The following is a 19,300-nucleotide window of genomic DNA, read 5'->3' on the forward strand; positions in this document are numbered from 1 at the left end:
TGTTCAGTTGTTTTAATCCCAGACAAAAAGAGACGACTAAAGTTTCCATTTATGGAAAAATCGCTTTGACAGTTTAGAAAGCCCAACTGTTTTTGTAGGATTGTGATTAAATAGAGGAAGGAACTTCTAGAAAATAAAAGTTATTACACAAAATTCTCCCAATGGGGGGCCTGAGTCCACAGCAGAAAGCTAGTTTTTATTATTGCCTGGAAGGTGCTCCCCTCATTACTGTTCTGTTTAGTCAGCTGACCTTTCTTCCAGATACTCGTGAAAAACCCCCTGTTGTCCAAAGGCTGCATGATAAGACCTGGAAGACTGATGGACATTGAGATTGGGATCCACACTACTACTTTGCGATGTGTCCACAAAGAGTTTTTCTCTGACCCTTGGAAAGGAAATCTACTACCCGAAACTATTTCTTCGAGAACCTGAGAGCCATCTCTTTGAAAGGCAGACATTCAGGGAGTTAGGGAGATAAGTCTCACTCTCCCAGTCCCTGTGGGAGGATAAGGGTCTAGCTTCCGTGGGGGCACCACCTTGCTTTAACATGTACCACTGCCACCTGTCATAGAGATAGGAGAAGTTTATTTCTCTTCTAGATAAGCACTAAGAAACAAATCTTCACTCGGATTAACATCCGGATTAACACAGATTAACGGTCTTTCTGTTAGCACACCTTTAAAAAGTCTTCAGTCTTTTGTTTTGGGGTAGTTGAGTTCCTTCATGCCGGTCCCTCTTTTCTATTGTAACAGTGTTACTGAATGAAATCTGTCCTCACTGCCTTTATGAGTGTCCGGCTTCATTTCTCTTTGACGTAGTTAGATGTCTCCTTTATTCTGCTTGCCTCAAAGTCTTGTAAGTGGATTGGGTAACTGTCTAGTGTCCAGTAATGATAAGTGTTTTCCATATCTCATTAATTTGGGTATTTTGCATAATATCTCAGTCCCAGAATTCTCCATAAGCCATTACAGTGGTTTCTTCGTATCCTGGGGGATATATATGTTCCAAGATCCCCAGTGGATGCCTGAAACCAAGGATAGTACTGAACACTCTATATACCGTTCTTTCCCCCTATGCATACATACCTATAATAGAGGCCTTGTGACACAGGGTTAAGCTACTATTGACCTTCTGATGATACATCAGGAGAATCATCTGCTTCCTGACCACAGTTGACTGGGGGTGGCTGAAACCATGGAAAACAAAACCACAGATAAGGGGGGACTACGTCCTTGTAATATAAGTGTTTAAAAAGATCATGAGTTAGGCAGCAAGAGTAGACTTTGGTTTGACTCTTTGCTTCAATATTTTTATTAGCTTCTTAAAACTGAGCAAAGGGCTAACATTTCTATATCTCATTTTCTTCATTTGAAAGTAAAAAAAAAAAAAAAAAAAAAAAAGAAAAGCATCCCATCCGGACTTGTTGGAACATTGAGATTGACAAAACATGGGCAATGGGTAGTACCTAGTTCATAGTAATTGTTCAATAAATAATTACCACTTCGAATTATCAATCCCTAGCGAATCCTGAAGAGATTATTTTTTCCTCCTCTCTGTTGTTACAACAATTGCTCCTATGGCATCTTTTTTTTTTTTTTTTTAACGTTTATTTATTTTTGAGACAGAGAGAGACAGAGCATGAACGGGCGAGGGTCAGAGAGAGAGGGAGACACAGAATCTGAAACAGGCTCCAGGCTCTGAGCAGTCAGCACAGAGCCCAACGCGGGGCTGGAACTCACATACCGCGAGATCGTGACCTGAGCCGAAGTCGGACGCTTAACCGACTGAGCCACCCAGACGTCCCATCCTATGGCATCCTTTATATACCTATCTGTAGGTTTCCTCTATTAGGCAGTGAGCTGGTTGTTGTTGTTGTTGTTGTTGTTGTTGTTGTTGTTCTTCTTCTTCTTCTTCTTCTTCTTCCTCATATGAAGGGCACTATGCTTTTTAAGTAAAATTTAATTGATTAATTAATTTTAGAGAGAGATTGTTCTCGCACATGAGTGGGGGAGGGGTGGATGGAGAGAAAGAGATGTGGAATCCAGGGAGAAAGAATCCCAAGGAGGCTCCACTCTCTCAGCACGGAGCCCCATGCGGGGCTCAATCCCACAGCCCAGGGATCATGCCCTGAGCCGAAATCGAGAGCAGATGCTCAACGAGTTGAGCCACTCAGGTGCCCCAGGCAATGAGCTTCTTCACATTAATCTTCTATCCTTGCATCCCCGGCTCCTGCCAGTTGAAAAGTTGCACATTTGATAAATGTTTAGTGAATGAGCAAACACATGAATAAATGAATGCATGTATGAAGTCGTATTTCATTTTTCTTATATTTGGCCTGAAACAAAGATTTATCTATTGTGTTGCGTTGTCATTTTCTTAAGAGTCATCAATTTTAGAAACAGAAACTAAAGGTACAAATGGGAACTCAACACGGCATTGTTTTCGTTTCCTGCCTTTGACTATCGGATTGGACTATTCAAGCTCAACTTGTTAAAACTCATTAAGTGACTATCCCACATGATTTGACTCATACATCCTCTTTTGTCTGCGGGCAGTTGTCTTAAGAACAGAGGAAGGATCTCTCAAATGCTGTGTCAATTCAGGGACTCAGTAGAACAATGGAATACCGTTCTGAGGTAGAAAATTTGGATGAAGATGGTTATACTCGTTTAGACTTCAGCTCTCAAGGCGTCACTGGGAGACATGTGGTCTTAGAGAAAGGTATTTTTTCTTTCTGCCTTCAACATTCTTGTTGTCATCAACTAAAACACTTACGCGGGGAAAATTTGAAAGATTTGGTATTTGTAGGAGGAAAACCTTTTAAAAGGTTCTCAGACATCACTGAGGATATTTGAAAGTGTACTAAGCCTTTCCTCATGGCAAATATTAGGTGACTAATTATTAGTATTTAAAATAATTATTATGATGACAGAAAATACCTACAATTTCTCCGTTCTGTAGAAATAGACACTTCGGCACTAAGGAACTGTACATAAGTGTGATGAATGCAAAGATGAAGAAATTTTAGTGGGAGTGGCTTGTTGCTTGATTGGCAGAAAGGAGCAAATTGTAGAATGGAGGTCATGGAAACTTCGAGAAGTGTATGTCAACAACATCAGAATATTGAAGATAAGAAAGAGAAGAATAAAACGATGGAAGATGGACAAGAAAAAATCCAAATATTTGGTTTAGTGGTAAAGGCAAGTTGGAAGTCATAGGGTTTGGAATCATGAATCTGATGTGGGTTTTTGTGACAAGAAATTGATTTGGATTTTTTTTAAATCAAAAGTTGGGGGTCTTTGTATACCAACGTTAGAAACTGTGTGTTAGATGAAAATGTGTGTTAGAGGAAAGGTGTGTTCGATGAAAAGATCCTATGAACAGGATATGAGTGTTAAACGTAATATGAAAAGAGTGAAAATGGTGAAAGAGATTGAAAAATCTCTCTCTTCACAGAATGAACCATTTAGTGTCCTCTATGGTTCTCCTATTATACAATTCTCTGAAACACTTAGACTGCTTATTCTCAGTCAAAGGCAGAGCTATAATCTTTGTTGCAGTGCATTAACATAAAATAAGTTTCCTGTTATCTAGAGAAGATTTTTTTCACAAGTTTTGACATGAGCATTTGCACTCCTCTGCTTTCTGGTCATTCACATTGCTCATTTCCCCTTTACCACTTATGCAATTCTTTTCTTGCTCAACTGGTTTAAGAGGACTGGCAAACTGGATGATGTAAGAGGTAGGGAGTCAGGTGCATGTTTCTACGTATTTGTTGACAAACAGTGAGTTATGTATAATGACCTAGTAATCTCTGGACGAGATGCTTTTATGTGCTAGCCCATTTGGTTCCCACAACGATCTTCTGAGGTATTATTACCCAATTTTTCACAAAGAGAAATGAATAAGCAGAGGGAGTAATTCACCCAAGGTTATGCAACAAATAACTGAAAAGAGAAGGTTGCCCTAAGGGACCCATGCTATTTCCCCACATTAAGCTGTCTTTTATAAAAATGAGTGGGATTTCAGGGGCGCTTGGGGGGCTCAGTCGGTTAAGCGTCCAACTTTGGCTCAGGTGAAGATCTCGCCATTGGTGGGTTCGAGCCCCGCGTCCAGCTCTGTGCTGACAGCTCAGAGCCTGGAGCCTGCTTCGGATTCTGTGTCTCCTCCTCTCTCTGACCCTCCCATGCTCATGCTCTGTCTCTCTCTCTCTCTCTCTCTCTCTGTCTCAAAAATAAATAAACATTAAAAAAAATTAAAAGAAAATGAGTGGGATTTCAGAAATCCTGATAGTGTCAGGACCTAGAGACGTCAATGTGAAACTAAAATTAGGAGTGTACAGATGTCAGGGCATGTGCTGAAATTACAGTTCTGGCACCTGAAGAGGTATGATAAAGGAGAGAGAAAATTCAGATAATCCCAGATGACTAGATTATTTGCGTGTAATGGTTCACATCAGAATGTGCCAGATTTTGATGAACTGTAAAACTGAAGTGCTGTGTGATTTACCCTACTTCTGCATTTAATTTCTGTTCCCTCTGGCTTCCTAGGAACTTGTGCTACGTCTCCTTATTGGCGTCCCATTGCCGTGACCTTGGGAATCCTATGCTTGGTAATACTGGTGGCAGCTGTGGTCCTGGGTACCACGGGTAAGTATTTGGGGGGGGGAGAAATTAACAACAACGACGACAACAACAACAGACATTTGATAAGCATGTATACTGTGCCAGATACACTTTTAAGAGCTTGACATGCATAATCTAACGTAATCTGTATATTAGCACGTGCTGTCTCTCTCTCAAAAATAAACATTAAAAAATTTTTTAAAAGAGACTATAACTATTTTTATGAATCTTATGATTTAAGGAAATTGTTTTGTACCTGATCTTTAATCTAAGTTCCCTTGAATAATATCAGGAATTACCTGAGGCCCTTACTAAACAGACATTCTGTGATGGGTGAATGAGTTCTTTTAGATTTTATATCTCACAAATTCTATTGTCAATAACATATTATTGTGCCTTTGGGGTTTTTTCAAGGAGCTCTCATTTTTAAATAACAGAAAAAGGATAGATTAATTACTATTTCAAATCTGTCATGCTCCAATTGGCTCTATTTCATTTGCCTCTTGCTTTCTCTTTCATACTCTTTCTTTACTTGTTTGATTTTTTCTCATTTTTACTACACCTTCATGGAAGTTATTTTTTTTTCTTTCCATCTATTTAATCTATCTATCATCTATTCTATTATCTATCTATCTATCATCTATTTATTTATCTATCATCTATCATCACTATCTATTATTTATTATCTATCTTGACCTCTCAATCAACAATGTGTTCTCTATTTATCATGAATCAAGAATATATCCCTTTGTGTTCCAACAAAAATATGGGTTTGGGAATTATAATTTCAAATATAGTAGAATGACTTTTTTTTTCTGTCACTATAATTGTTGTTGGTATATGAAGCTATTTGGAGACCCAATTCAGAGAGCAACCCATTGAAGAATGACAACTTTCCATCAAGAAATAAAGAGAACTACAGTCAACCCACACAATCATCTTTAGAAGACAGTGTGGCTCCTACCAAGGCTTTCACAACCACAGGCAAGGGCAGAGTTAAAAGATGAGTGGAATCCTTAATCCAGAAAGGTCAATTATTGGTGCTAAGACCTGGAGTAGGGTGGGTAAAGAGAGCACTTTTACATGCAGGGATTGTGCATTCAGGGAAAGCACATATCAGTATTATCTCACAATAGTATGCCCCTATCATATATATAATAAAGTGATATAAATATCCCATGCTTTTGGCCAGACATTGCTAAGTTGGATTTTTTTTTTGAAATCAGTAACTAATTGATCACTTTCTATGTATTTCGATCTATAGATGATGGTATAACTTGATGCAAAGGAAAGAAATGTGTTCTCTCCTCTTTCAGAATTGACATTGAAAATTTTTTTCAAATTTTTTTTAACGTTTATTTATTTTTGAGACAGAGAGAGACAGAGCATGAACGGGGGAGGGTCAGAGAGAGAGGGAGACACAGAATCCGAAACAGGCTCCAGGCTCTGAGCTGTCAGCACAGAGCCCGACGCGGGGCTCGAACTCACGGACCGTGAGATCATGACCTGAGCCGAAGTCGGCCGCTTAACCGACTGAGCCACCCAGGCGCCCCCAGAATTGACATTTTAAAGGAATGTCATTAGAATAGGAAATAGGATGTCAGGAAGAAAGGCAGAGAAAAAGGAAAGAAGGGAAAATGTGCTAAGAATGAAGAGGCTAAATTGAGCACATGCCAAAAAAATAGACCTAATAGATATGTTCTTAAAAACTCTGGTTATATTTGTTTTTCTTTAATCATACAATTTCATTAATTTTATTACAGTTTGATATGCACTTTACCCTTATTTCTAATTGTGTCATAATTGACTGTGACAATATTTTGACTTCAGTTTTCCATTTCTGGACCCATATCTTCTCACTATTTGTATCACATAGCTAATGATACAAAACAGAGATATTCTGTAATATGAATCATTGCTTTTATTCTTTTCTGCTTTGGAAAGCTGTATTGTTAATTGGATCTCACACCTCTAAAAGAAGTTAACATGAAATTACTGTATATCTCAAAGATTGATTTAAGTTGATTTGTTTTAAGAATTATCATGAAGAAAGGGAGGTCTGGACTGAATTTGAAAGAATAGAATACAAATCAAAAGGGAAAGGAGGACTGACTGCTTAAAACACTGTTTATAATTATTCAATTTATATTTAAAGTTTAAATGAATGGAGGATTTTATTATGGTCTCTTATATAAAAATTGTATCCCTATTGAGGTGATTGGGTGGCTCAGTGAAGCGTCCAACTCTTGATCTCAACTCAGGTCATGATCTCACGGTTTATAAGATAGAACCTCTCATCAGGCCCTGTGCTGACAGTGCGGAGCCTGCTTGGGATTCCTCTCTCTCGCTCTCTCTCTCTCTCTCTGCCTCTCTGTCTCTGTCTTTCAAAATAAATAAACAAACTTTCAAAACTCATAACCCTATAGTTTGAACTGAAAATGAAATATATCACTGGCAATTCATTGATTATTAAGTGTCCACGGGATGAATGGTCGCTTGCACTGAAAGAGTAAATTGGTATGATCTGAACGTCATTGTATTTACTTTTTATTTCCAGGAGTTTTTTCCAACTCTTGTCCTCCTAACTGGATCATACATGAGAACAACTGTTACCTATTTAGGGCATCATTAGCTTCCTGGAATAGCAGTAAAAAACAATGCTCTCAACTGCACTCTAATCTCCTGAAGATAGACAGTGAAAAAGAACTGGTAAGTGTAGACTTCAGTTGTAATGATCTGTGGTCTCTAGTGAGCAGAAAAATAAAGGTAGATTCCAGATAATGATAATTTTCCCTAAAAGAAAGTCACTTTTCATATCCTCCATAATTATAATAATAGCATGTATTAAATGGGTAAAATATATAATATGTTTATTTATTATTTTATACATATATATATAGAGAGAAAGAACAAGCATGGGACAGGGGCAGAGGGAGAGAGAAAATCTTTAGAAAAAAATTTTTTTAATGTTTATTTATTTTTGAGAGAGAGTCAGAGCATGAGCAGGGGAGGGGAAGAGAGAGAGGGAGACACAGAATCCGAAGCAGACTCAAGGATCTAAGCTGCCAGCACAAAGCCCGTTGCGGGGTTCAAACCCACCAACCGTGTGATCATGACCCGAGCTGAAGTCGGACGCTCAAACAACTGAGCCACCCAGGTGCCCCGAGAGAGAAAATCTTAAACAGACTCCATGCTCAGCCCAACACGGGCTCGATCCCACAACCCTGGGATCATGACCGGAGACAAAATCAAGAGTCAGACAGACAACGGACTTAGCCACCCAAGCGCTCCTATGTGCTTTTTAAAATTAATTAATTCTAAAAGTAAATACGTTTCACTTTAAAACAAATCTGTTCAAACACACTCCAAGTTTGCCTGACTGTAATAATCAGACCACTCCTCATTTTTGTGGGTTTGGGTTTCAATTCTTAAAGTTGGTGGAGTAAAATAGAAAATTCCCTGCCTTGTCAGCATTATTATCAAGGAAAATAGCAGCAATAATAATACACATTTATAAATCATTTACTCCTTGAAATATCCTGGGAAAGGAAAAGAGGTTTAAAAAGTAACCTTGCAAGTTCAATGCTTACATAGTTTGTAAGAAGAAAGTAACAACTCAACAGCTGCTAAAAACTAAATATCTCGTATTGGCAATAGATGACATAGGAATTCAGAGACATGCCAGTGTAGATAAAGTTTTACAGAAAAAGTGGGACTTATAATGCATCATGAATGAAGGGTAGGACTCAGTTGGACTATGAGTAGGAATTAAGAGTCAGGAAACACTCCATACATCTAAACAATCTATAACTTCTACCTTTGCTTTCACTTCCTCTCAATTTTTGTGTTTCTGTCCCACATCACCTAACGGTTGTGGTTCACATGAAAATTAATGGAAGTAGATTATGGCAAGGAAGGAGAAGGACACTGGAAGTTGGTTGGGTTCATAGATGTTTCTCTCATTTGTCAACAATTCAAATGTCGTCATTAAAACTCAAATTACTGGGGCGCCTGGGTGGCTCAGTCGGTTGGACGTCCGACTTCGGCTCAGCTCATGATCTCGCGGTCCATGAGTTCGAGCCCCGCGTCGGGCTCTGTGCTGACAGCTCAGAGCCTGGAGCCCGTTTTGGATTCTGTGTCTCCCTCTCTCTGACCCTCCCCCGTTCATGCTCTGTCTCTCTCTGTCTCAAAAATAAATAAACGTTAAAAAAAATTAAAAAAAAAACCCTCAAATTACTTATTCATAAAACACGCCGTGGAACTAAATTATTTTTATAGGTTTTTTTTTTTTAATCTAACTCTGCAGAGCATTTCTTGACAAAAATCATATCAGTTCATATAGTCAATCTGAGGAGAAGATAGTGGCTTGTCATCCATGAAAACTGTGGAAGGGCTCTGTCATCTTTGGATTTTGTTGGGCAAGTTGGAAGGAGGCTGTACGATTTTGACGTTACGGATCTGTTCTTCATTGGAAAATTAAACAATAACGACTCTGAAGGAGTGAAATATGCTTCTGGAAACACCCAATGGCATTCGATGGTTGGCACTTTTCTCTAGGTTGATGCCAGCCTATGCATGCATTCTTTATCAAAGCGATTCAATCTGCTGTCTCTATTTCAACGTCTGTAAGAGTTTTTTCCCCATCTATTTTGTCTATCATCTATGTCAATTCATTCCCTCTACCACTCTTGGACATGCGTTTGTATTTATGTTTTCCTACAGGAATTCATAATGAAGCAAGCGTCTTCTCAACCCGATAATTCATTTTGGATAGGGCTTTCTCGCCATCATACTGAAGGACCATGGCTCTGGGAGGACGGCTCGAGATTCTCTTCTGACTTGTAAGTAACTGGAAAGACAAAGCTTCATGCCCTTTCTCAGAAAGCTAAGAGCATGCCAACCAGTTAAGAATCTGATTTGTGGGCCATTGATAAGAAAGAGAGGCAGAAAGAAAAATGATAGCGAGAGACAACGAGTGAATCAGGAAAAAGAAAAAAAAAAAGAAAAGAAGATGGTAGAGGAGGACTTTACAGTCAAAAAGAGTTGACTGGTCATCTAGTGTTGCTAACACAAACGTGCCTCAGCTTTCTTATGAGGAGGGCATTTGCACATGTCGGCAGCTGTCCAGTTAGGGGGAGCTGTCACTGTTAGTATAAAACTCTGGCTACAAGCATGGGCTTTGGAGTTGGCTCTCAGCTTGAGCCAACGCTTGGTCCGCTCACTGTGTGAAATTAGGTAAGTTGCTTAACCCACCTGAGCCCCTTCCTCCTCATCTATAAATGAGAATGAAAATAGTACCTACCTGGTGGGCTTTTAAGGTAAAGAAAGGAGATGAAAGTAACATCACTTAGCACAGTGTCCCGTGCCTAGTAAATACGTGTGCCGCATGCTGTTATCCTTAATTGTAAAAGCAACACATTTTACATTTTACAGAGTTCTTTGACACATAGTTTACATTTGCTTAGTTATAAGTTCTTCCTTGTTGTGTGTGTATCAGCCAGAATTCTTTAGAAAAAGATCTATGTAGATCACCTATTGGTTCTGAAGAACCCTGACTGATACACGTGACATTGAGAAATAATTTATCCGTGGAGATTTACTATCAGGAATTGGCTCATGTGATTAGGGAGACCGAGAAGTCCCACAGTCTGCCATCTGCAAGCGGGAGATCCAGGAGAGCCTGTGGTCATAAATTCAGTTCAGGTATGGAAGGGTGCTAACAAGGGGAGCTGATGTATAAAACCTAGTACTCGGGTAGAGACGAGCTACCCTGAGATGTCTAAGTTCACACAGTGAGGCAAGAAAAGGCAAACTCTTCTTCTGTAGGCTTCTTTGTTCTATTTCAGCCCTCAGTGGATTGGATGATGCCCACCCATATTGGGGTCTGCGTCTGCTTTCATGTATCCACGGATTCAAACGCTAATTTCACCCAGAACCACTTTCACAGATATAATTAGAAATAATGTTAATTTGGGTGTGGCCAGTCAAGTTAATGCAAAAAAATTAACTATCACAAAGTGCTGAGGTCTTCTTCACTGTAATTGTCAGTTAGTTTCTTTGTCATATCTGAAGAATATGGAATTATATTTTCCTTTTCAGTTTCTATTATTAGTGTGTGTGTGTGTGTGTGAGAGAGAGAGAGAGAGAGAGAGAGAGAGAGAGAGAGAGAGAGAGAGTATAAGAGAGAGAGAGAGAGAGAGAGAGAGAGAGAGCCTGTTCTCCCATTATTTTCAGGTGTCTTTTCCAATTCAATTTCTCTTTTCAAAGAAAGAAATTTTGGTTTTATTGATTCCTCTGTGCCTTTAAAAAAGTTTCTTTTTAAAAATTTTTAAAAAAAATTTTTTTAACGTTTATTTATTTTTGAGACAGAGAGAGACAGAGCATGAACGGGGGAGGGTCAGAGAGAGGGAGACACAGAATCTGAAGCAGGCTCCAGGCTCTGAGCTGTCAGCACAGAGCCCGACACGGGGCTCAAACCCACAAACCACGAGATCATGACCTGAGCCGAAGTCGACCGCTTAACCGACTGAGCCACCCAGGTGCCCCTAAAAAAATTTCTTTTATTAATTTCAGTTCTCATCTTTACCATTTCTTTCCATTCAATTTCTTTGTGTTGAATTTGCTCTTCTGTCTCTAATTTCTCATATGAATGCTTGACTTATGAAATTCCTCTTTCTTTTTCTCAAATATGTGCATTCAAGGCTATAATTTAATGTATTTTATTGTCATTTAGTTCAAATACTTTCTAATTTGCATGCAGAGTCCATAGGTCCATAGGTCTGTAGACTTAGAAATGCATTTCTTAATTTATAAATACCTGTGTGTTTCTATAATTATCCCTTTGCTTTGGGTTGCAGCTTAATTCCATTATGGTCAGAGAACATACTCTGTGTGATTGCAATTCTCTGGTTTTTATCTTTTATCTTCTTTCCCTACAGAGAGAAGTATATTAAAGTCTCCCATTGTGATTCTACTTACCATTCTGTAACCATTTTAGTTGATGTGCCGAAGCTGTATTATTAGGCACATTTAAATTTAGAATTTTTATACTGTACAGGTGTATGGTCCATCCTATGAATTTTTTCTTTTCTTTCTCTCCTCTTTTTGAATTGTTTAATATTTTTATTACTCCATTTTTCTTTGATTTTTTAAAAATGTTTATTTGTTTTTGAGAGAGCGAGAGAGAGAGAGACCATGAGCAGGGGAGGTCAGTGAGAGGAGTGGGCCAGAGGATCCAAAACAGCTCTGTACTGACACAGGCAAGCCCGATGTAGGGTTCAAACTCATGCACGGTGAGATCATGACCATGGATCCAAAGTCAGGGTCAAAGTCAGAGGCTCAACCACTAAGCCAGCCAGGCATACCCTACCCCATTTTTTCTTATAATAATTTAGAATTTACTCTTTCACTAATTTTTTAGTAGTTGGTCTAAAGATTACAACAAATATCCTTCACTCATCAAAGTCTAATATTAATTGTTTGGTTTATTTTAAATGTTTGTGTGTGTGTGTGTGTGTGTGTGTGAGAGAGAGAGAGAGAGAGAGAGAGAGAGAGAGAGAGAGAGAGAGAGATTGAGAGTAAGCAGGGGTGAGGGGCAGAGAGAAAGAGAGAATTCCAAGCAGGTTCCATGCCATCAGCACAGACCCTGACACGGGGCTCTATCCCATGACCCTGAGATCATGACCTGAGGCAAAATCAAGAGTCAGAAGCTCAACTGACTTGAGCCACCCAGGTGCCCCAAATCTTAATTGTTTTTTAATGTTCTTCCTGGGAATATAAAAAATATTAGAATATTACTTTACTCTGTGTACTCTCTCCTCAATTTACATGCTATTATTTTTGTGGAGTTTATTTAATGCTCTCACATTAAATTTTCCACATTTTAATATCTCTGCAATTGGCACCTGTCTTACAACTGCTGTCCTTTTATAATCACTGTAGGTCTCAGCTGAAGTTGAAGTCTGTCAAGGATTAGCATTTGTTTCTGCCAGTCAGAGAGAGGCACCACAAACGTGAGATTACTCAAACACTCTACTTGGTTTTTCGTTTTGTTTTGTTTTGTTTTAAACTACACTGGTATTACGGATTCAGATAGAACTATGTAAGTGGCAGTTACTTCTGGGGCAACTTCTTGGGGAATATAATTTTTTCTTCCCATCTTCCACCTGGTGGCGAGACTGAGACATGCACTTCTGACAGTCTTTTCTGTGCGGTATTTTAATTTTCATTGACTTCTGCACCGAATTAGTCCTTTGTTTTCCAGTTTCTGCAGGGTTTTCTATTAAATTCCCATCCTGGATGGATTTATTTCACAGTATTAGGTCAATAAATGGCCTATCAACAATTGATGACCCTCTTGGACTCAATAAAAAATACAGCCTTAACAAACAGTAGATTTATATAGTCATCTCCTCTAGATTTTTCCACATATTTATGGTTTGTAATGCTTTTTATTTTCTTCTGCCTCTCCTACCAACCATTTTTCTTACCCTGAAGAATACTCCCTGATTCCTTTTAGAGTGGAAATTTCAGAGTTTAATTCTCTGTGTTTGTCTAAACCTGTTTCTATTTCAATTTTTCCAAAAAATATTTTCTTTGAGCATAAAATTGAAAATTTGTTGTTTGTTTGTCTTGGCCATTCAAAGATATTGCCATGTTTTTCTTTTTTCTTTTCTTTTTTTTTTTTTTTTTTTTTTTGGTTTGGTGTTTTGAAAGGTCATCTATTTGAAGGTTAACATATGTTTAAAATCTGATGTCTTCTCAGCTTTGGAAAATTCTCAGCCATACTTGCTTGAAATGTTGCTTCTTCCCTTCCTCTGGGATTCCAGTTATATACATTATAAACCCATTCTCAATATTCTGTATGTCTTCTCTGCTTCTTCCTGAATCTTTCAGCCTTTTTTTTTCTTTAGATATTTACTTCTCATATATCTTTGAGTTCACTAGTTTTTTTTTCCCATCTATGACTAATCTGGTGTTAAAAACCTCCATTAAATTTTTAATTTTGTGTCGTAAATTTCTCAGTTCTATGGTTTCAGTTTGGTTCTTTCTCACATCTAATCTGTCACTATTTACAATTCCTGGCTTTCTTCCACGAGGCCTAAATCAAGGCTGTTTCCTGCTTTAGCCTAGTCATTTCTACAAAAGAATTCTCTCAATCCTCCAGCCTCAGGGCCAAGAAGAGATAGATACACAAGATGAAGAGTTCCAGTCTGTAGCTGTTATGGTGAGGCTCAGTGATGCCCTTCAAGCTTGACTGATAAACGCCGCCCTTTCAGGAGAACTGTTCTATTTCAGCAAAGAGAACAGGGCCATACACCCACTTACCATGATAATTATCATAATTGTCTATCATGGTATTGTAATACAACTCTGTCTTCAGAATGAATTAAAATACATAATACTGTTTTCCCTGCCTTTAAATGGGCTCGATATCTATGATTCTTCATTAGTGCTAGGTATTTCTCAATAATAGCTCCTCTGATTGGTCTGTTCACTAAATACACCCAAAGATAATTTCACTAGCCTGTTGTTTCATTTGATAAATATATTTCTAGGTGAGAGGTTGAAAGATCAACAAAGCACTTTCTATGGGATACTGAGCGATTTTTCTTATTTGTCAGGAGCTTTATTTCATTTTATGTAACTATCAGTGTTTCTCTTAAAATTTTTTTGAGTCATTTTTATGCGTTAATAATGAAGACTATCCTGTTACCATTTGAAAACTAATGCAATGTAAATTCAAATTTCCTTTTTCAATAACATGGACACTTCAGAAACTATTTTCACAATATCCTTGCCAATTTCTTTCAGCATTGTATAGACAGTAGACAGTGTTTCTTATGTTCTTTCTAATCACCTCTTTGTATTTTAACAGGTTTCAGATCAGAAGCACAGAAATTCAAGAAAACTCATCTCACGATTGCGTGTGGATTCACCTATCAATAATTTATGACCAACTTTGTAGTTTGCCTTCATACAGTATTTGTGAGAAGAAGTTGTCAATAAAATGACGAGGCTGTTGATGTAAAGAACAGAGAGAAGTATGTAACAGCCAGAAGGGCAAAAAACAAAACAGGAAAGAAAGACACTGGAGGTCAGAATAAATGCTAAAAATAATCAAGAGAGCTTAGCCAGCTTCAGTCTTAACTGAGAAACGGTATGGAGAGTCTGTGATGCTGTACTTTTCAACTGTTTTGGCAGACCAGCCTTACATTCTAGTTAACAGAGCCCTACATGTGGAGTAGGGACAGCTGAACTTCTAGGTCCATTCTACCATTGACTCAGCATTAACCTGGAGTTAGCCACATATCCGTGGTGTTTCAAAAGGCTCTTTATTTCTGGGCCGGCCACACTCATTTTTCTGTCCTTGAAAGGTGCCCCTGGAGTACATGTGGTGTGTTCCCATGATGCTTTCTTCCACTTCTAGCAGTTTACCAGACACAAGTGGAAGGCAAAATGTATTTCTGAACAGCTGAATGAAGAAATGAGAAAGAACGTCTTCACTACAATCAGAGCTATTCCATCATCTTGTTCATCGATGTGGTCACGGTTATGATCAAAAGCATCATGAGGGGCGCCTGGGTGGATCAGTCGGTTGAGCGACCAACTGCAGCTCAGGTCATGATCTCACAGTTGGTGGGTTCAAGCCCCATGTCAGGCTCTGTGCTGACATCTCAGAGCTTGAAGCCTGCTTTGGATCCTGTGTCTCCCTTTCTATCGGCGCCTCTCCTACTCACGTTATGTCTCTCTCTCTCTCAAAAATAAATAAACATTTAAAAAAATCCTTTAAAAAATTTTTCTCTGTCTCTGGGGTACATGGGTGGCTCAGTCGGTTAAGCATCCGACTTCAGCTCAGGGTATGATCTCACAGCTCATGAGTTCGAGTCCCACGTTGGGCTCTGTGCTGACAGCTCAGAGCCTGGAGCCTGCTTTGAATTCTGTGTCTCCTTCTCTTTCTGCTCCTCCCCCACTTGTGCTCTGTCTCCTCTCTCAAAAGTAAATAAAAATGTAACAAAAAAAATTGTTTAAAAAAAGTATCATGAAAAAGCAGCAACTCCATCTTTTTATGTATTTATTTTTTCGTATAAATAGCTCAGAGAGTACGTCTGCCACATTTCTGACTAATAAGATTTTGTATAATGTGAAGTTGTATGGGAATTTCTCTTACAAGAAAGCTTTCTCCTTTATAAATACTATCAATCAAAAAGGATCTGGTAATGAATATAGAAAAAAACAATCCCATTGCTGCGGTATTAACATCCTAGAAGGCAAAACGTGTCGTACTATTTTTGATGATTAACATTTGGAAGTTTTTTTTTTTAATTTTATTTTTTTTATTTTTTTCATTTATTTTTTAATATATGAAATTTACTGTCAAATTGGTTTCCATACAACACCCAGTGCTCATCCCAAAAGGTGCCCTCCTCAATACCCATCACCCACCCTGCCCTCCCTCCCACCCCCCATCAACCCTCAGTTTGTTCTCAGTTTTTAAGAGTCTCTTATGCTTTGGCTCTCTCCCACTCTAACCTCTTTTTTTTTTTTTTCTTCCTTCCCCTCCCCCATGGGTTTCTGTTACGTTTCTCAGGATCCACATAAGAGTGAAACCATATGGTATCTGTCTTTCTCTGTATGGCTTATTTCACTTAGCATCACACTCTCCAGTTCCATCCACGTTGCTACAAAAGGCCATATTTCATTTTTTCTCATTGCCACGTAGTATTCCATTTTGTATATAAACCACAATTTCTTTATCCATTCATCAGTTGATGGACATTTAGGCTCTTTCCATAATTTGGCTATTGTTGAGAGTGCTGCTATAAACATTGCGGTACAAGTGCCCCTATGCATCAGTACTCCTGTATCCCTTGGATAAATTCCTAGCAGTGCTATTGCTGGGTCATAGGGTAGGTCTATTTTTAATTTTCTGAGGAACCTCCACACTGCTTTCCAGAGCGGCTGCACCAATTTGCATTCCCACCAACAGTGCAAGAGGGTTCCCGTTTCTCCACATCCTCGCCAGCATCTATAGTCTCCTGATTTGTTCATTTTGGCCACTCTGACTGGCGTGAGGTGATATCTGAGTGTGGTTTTGATTTGTATTTCCCTGATAAGGAGCGACGTTGAACATCTTTTCATGTGCCTGTTGGCCATCCGGATGTCTTCTTTAGAGAAGTGTCTATTCATGTTTTCTTCCCATTTCTTCACTGGGTTATTTGTTTTTCGGGTGTGGAGTTTGATGAGCTCTTTATAGATTTTGGATACTAGCCCTTTGTCCGATATGTCATTTGCCAATCTCTTTTCCCATTCCGTTGGTTGCCTTTTAGTTTTGTTGGTTGTTTCCTTTGCTGTGCAGAAGCTTTTTATCTTCATAAGGTCCCAGTAATTCACTTTTGCTTTTAATTCCCTTGCCTTTGGGGATGTGCCGAGTAAGAGATTGCTACAGCTGAGGTCAGAGAGGTCTTTTCCTGCTTTCTCCTCTAAGGTTTTGATGGTTTCCTGTCTCACATTCAGGTCCTTTATCCATTTTGAGTTTATTTTTGTGAATGGTGTGAGAAAGTGGTCTAGTTTCAACCATCTTCATGTTGCTGTCCAGTTCTCCCAGCACCATTTGTTAAAGAGACTGTCTTTTTTCCATTGGATGTTCTTTCCTGCTTTGTCAAAGATGAGTTGGCCATACGTTTGTGGGTCTAGTTCTGGGGTTTCTATTCTATTCCATTGGTCTATGTGTCTGTTTTTATGCCAATACCATGTTGTCTTGATGATGACAGCTGTGTAGTAGAGGCTAAAGTCTGGGATTGTGATGCCTCCTGCTTTGGTCTTCTTCTTCAAAATGACTTTGGCTATTCGGGGCCTTTTGTGGTTCCATATGAATTTTAGGATTGCTTGTTCTAGTTTTGAGAAGAATGCTGGTGCAATTTTGATTGGGATTGCATTGAATGTGTAGATAGCTTTGGGTAGTATTGACATTTTGACAATATTTATTCTTCCAATCCATGAGCAGGGAATGTCTTTCCATTTCTTTATATCTTCTTCAATTACCTGCATAAGCTTTCTATAGTTTTCAGCATACAGATCTTTTACATCTTTGGTTAGATTTATTCCTAAGGATTTTATGCTTCTTGGTGCAATTGTGAATGGGATCAGTTTCTTTATTTGTCTTTCTGTTGCTTCATTGTTAGTGTATAAGAATGCAACTGATTTCTGTACATTGATTTTGTATCCTGCAACTTTGCTGAATTCATGTATCAGTTCTAGCAGACTTTTGGTGGAGTCTATCGGATTTTCCATGTATAATATCATGTCATCTGCAAAAAGCGAAAGCTTGACTTCATCTTTGCCAATTTTGATGCCTTTGATTTCCTTTTGTTGTCTGATTGTTGATGCTAGAACTTCTAGCACTATGTTAAACAACAGCGGTGAGAGTGGGCATCCCTGTCGTGTTCCTGATCTCAGGGAAAAAGCTCTCAGTTTTTCCCCGTTGAGGATGATGTTAGCTGTGGGCTTTTCATAAATGGCTTTTATGATCTTTAAGTATGTTCCTTCTATCCCGACTTTCTCAAGGGTTTTTATTAAGAAAGGGTGCTGGATTTTGTCAAAGGCCTTTTCTGCATCGATTGACAGGATCATATGGTTCTTCTCTTTTTTTTTTGTTAATGTGATGTATCACGTTGATCGATTTGTGAATGTTGAACCAGCCCTGAATCCCAGGAATGAATCCCACTTGATCATGGTGAATAATTCTTTTTATATGCTGTTGAATTCGATTTGCTAGTATCTTATTGAGAATTTTTGCATCCATATTCATCAGGGATATTGGCCTGTAGTTCTCTTTTTTTACTGGGTCTCTGTCTGGTTTAGGAATCAAAGTAATACTGGCTTCATAGAATGAGTCTGGAAGTTTTCCTTCCCTTTCTATTTCTTGGAATAGCTTGAGAAGGATAGGTATTATCTCTGCTTTAAACGTCTGGTAGAACTCCCCTGGGAAGCCATCTGGTCCTGGACTCTTATTTGTTGGGAGATTTTTGATAACAGAGTCAATTTCTTCGCTGGTTATGGGTCTGTTCAAGCTTTCTATTTCCTCCTGATTGAGTTTTGGAAGAGTGTGGGTGTTTAGGAATTTGTCCATTTCTTCCAGGTTGTCCAATTTGTTGGCATATAATTTTTCATAGTATTCCCTGATAATTGTTTGTATCTCTGAGGGATTGGTTGTAATCATTCCATTTTCATTCATGATTTTATCCATTTGGGTCATCTCCCTTTTCTTTTTGAGAAGCCTGGCTAGAGGTTTGTCAATTTTGTTTATTTTTTCAAAAAATCAACTCTTGGTTTCGTTGATCTGCTCTACAGTTTTTTTAGATTCTATATTGTTTATTTCTGCTCTGATCTTTATGATTTCTCTTCTTCTGCTGGGTTTAGGCTGCCTTTGCTGTTCTGCTTCTATTTCCTTTAGGTGTGCTGTTAGATTTTATATTTGGGATTTTTCTTGTTTCTTGAGATAGGCCTGCATTGCAATGTATTTTCCTCTCAGGACTGCCTTTGCTGCATCCCAAAGCATTTGGATTGTTGTATTTTCATTTCCGTTTGTTTCCATATATTTTTTAATTTCTTCTCTAATTGCCTGGTTGACCCACTCATTCGTTAGTAGGGTGTTCTTTAACCTCCATGCTTTT

General features: G+C 38.5%; 1 protein-coding gene across 4 annotated transcripts; it reads left to right on the forward strand.

Annotated features, from left to right (window-relative positions):
- The first annotated feature begins 2,527 nt into the window (after window positions 1–2,527).
- On the forward strand, window positions 2,528–15,656 carry CLEC7A (C-type lectin domain containing 7A). 4 transcript variants are annotated; one of them, XM_019436413.2, is made up of 6 exons: window positions 2,532–2,721; window positions 4,551–4,649; window positions 5,472–5,609; window positions 7,183–7,334; window positions 9,348–9,466; window positions 14,503–15,656. In XM_019436413.2, the coding sequence occupies exons 1-6, from the start codon at window positions 2,619–2,621 to the stop codon at window positions 14,636–14,638; spliced, it is 747 nt and encodes a 248-aa protein (XP_019291958.2). In that variant the 5' UTR covers window positions 2,532–2,618; the 3' UTR covers window positions 14,639–15,656. The 4 variants fall into 4 exon arrangements, with proteins under 4 accessions (XP_019291961.2, XP_019291960.2, XP_019291958.2 ...); XM_019436415.2 differs by lacking the exon at window positions 9,348–9,466 and having other exon boundaries at window positions 2,530–2,721; XM_019436414.2 differs by lacking the exon at window positions 5,472–5,609.
- The last annotated feature ends 3,644 nt before the right edge of the window (window positions 15,657–19,300 follow it).

This window comes from Panthera pardus, unplaced genomic scaffold (genome assembly GCF_024362965.1).
Source record: "Panthera pardus isolate Hobbes unplaced genomic scaffold, ASM2436296v1 HiC_scaffold_6, whole genome shotgun sequence".
NCBI lineage: Eukaryota > Metazoa > Chordata > Mammalia > Carnivora > Felidae > Panthera > Panthera pardus.

Excerpts from the sequence above, each read along its gene's own strand:
- CLEC7A (XM_019436413.2), top strand. The coding sequence starts at position 2,619 with ATGGAATACCGTTCTGAGGTAGAAAATTTGGATGAAGATGGTTATACT. Across the intron at positions 2,722-4,550 it reads ACATGTGGTCTTAGAGAAAG|GAACTTGTGCTACGTCTCCT; the intron begins GTATTTTTTCTT and ends CTGGCTTCCTAG. Across the intron at positions 4,650-5,471 it reads TGTGGTCCTGGGTACCACGG|CTATTTGGAGACCCAATTCA; the intron begins GTAAGTATTTGG and ends TGGTATATGAAG.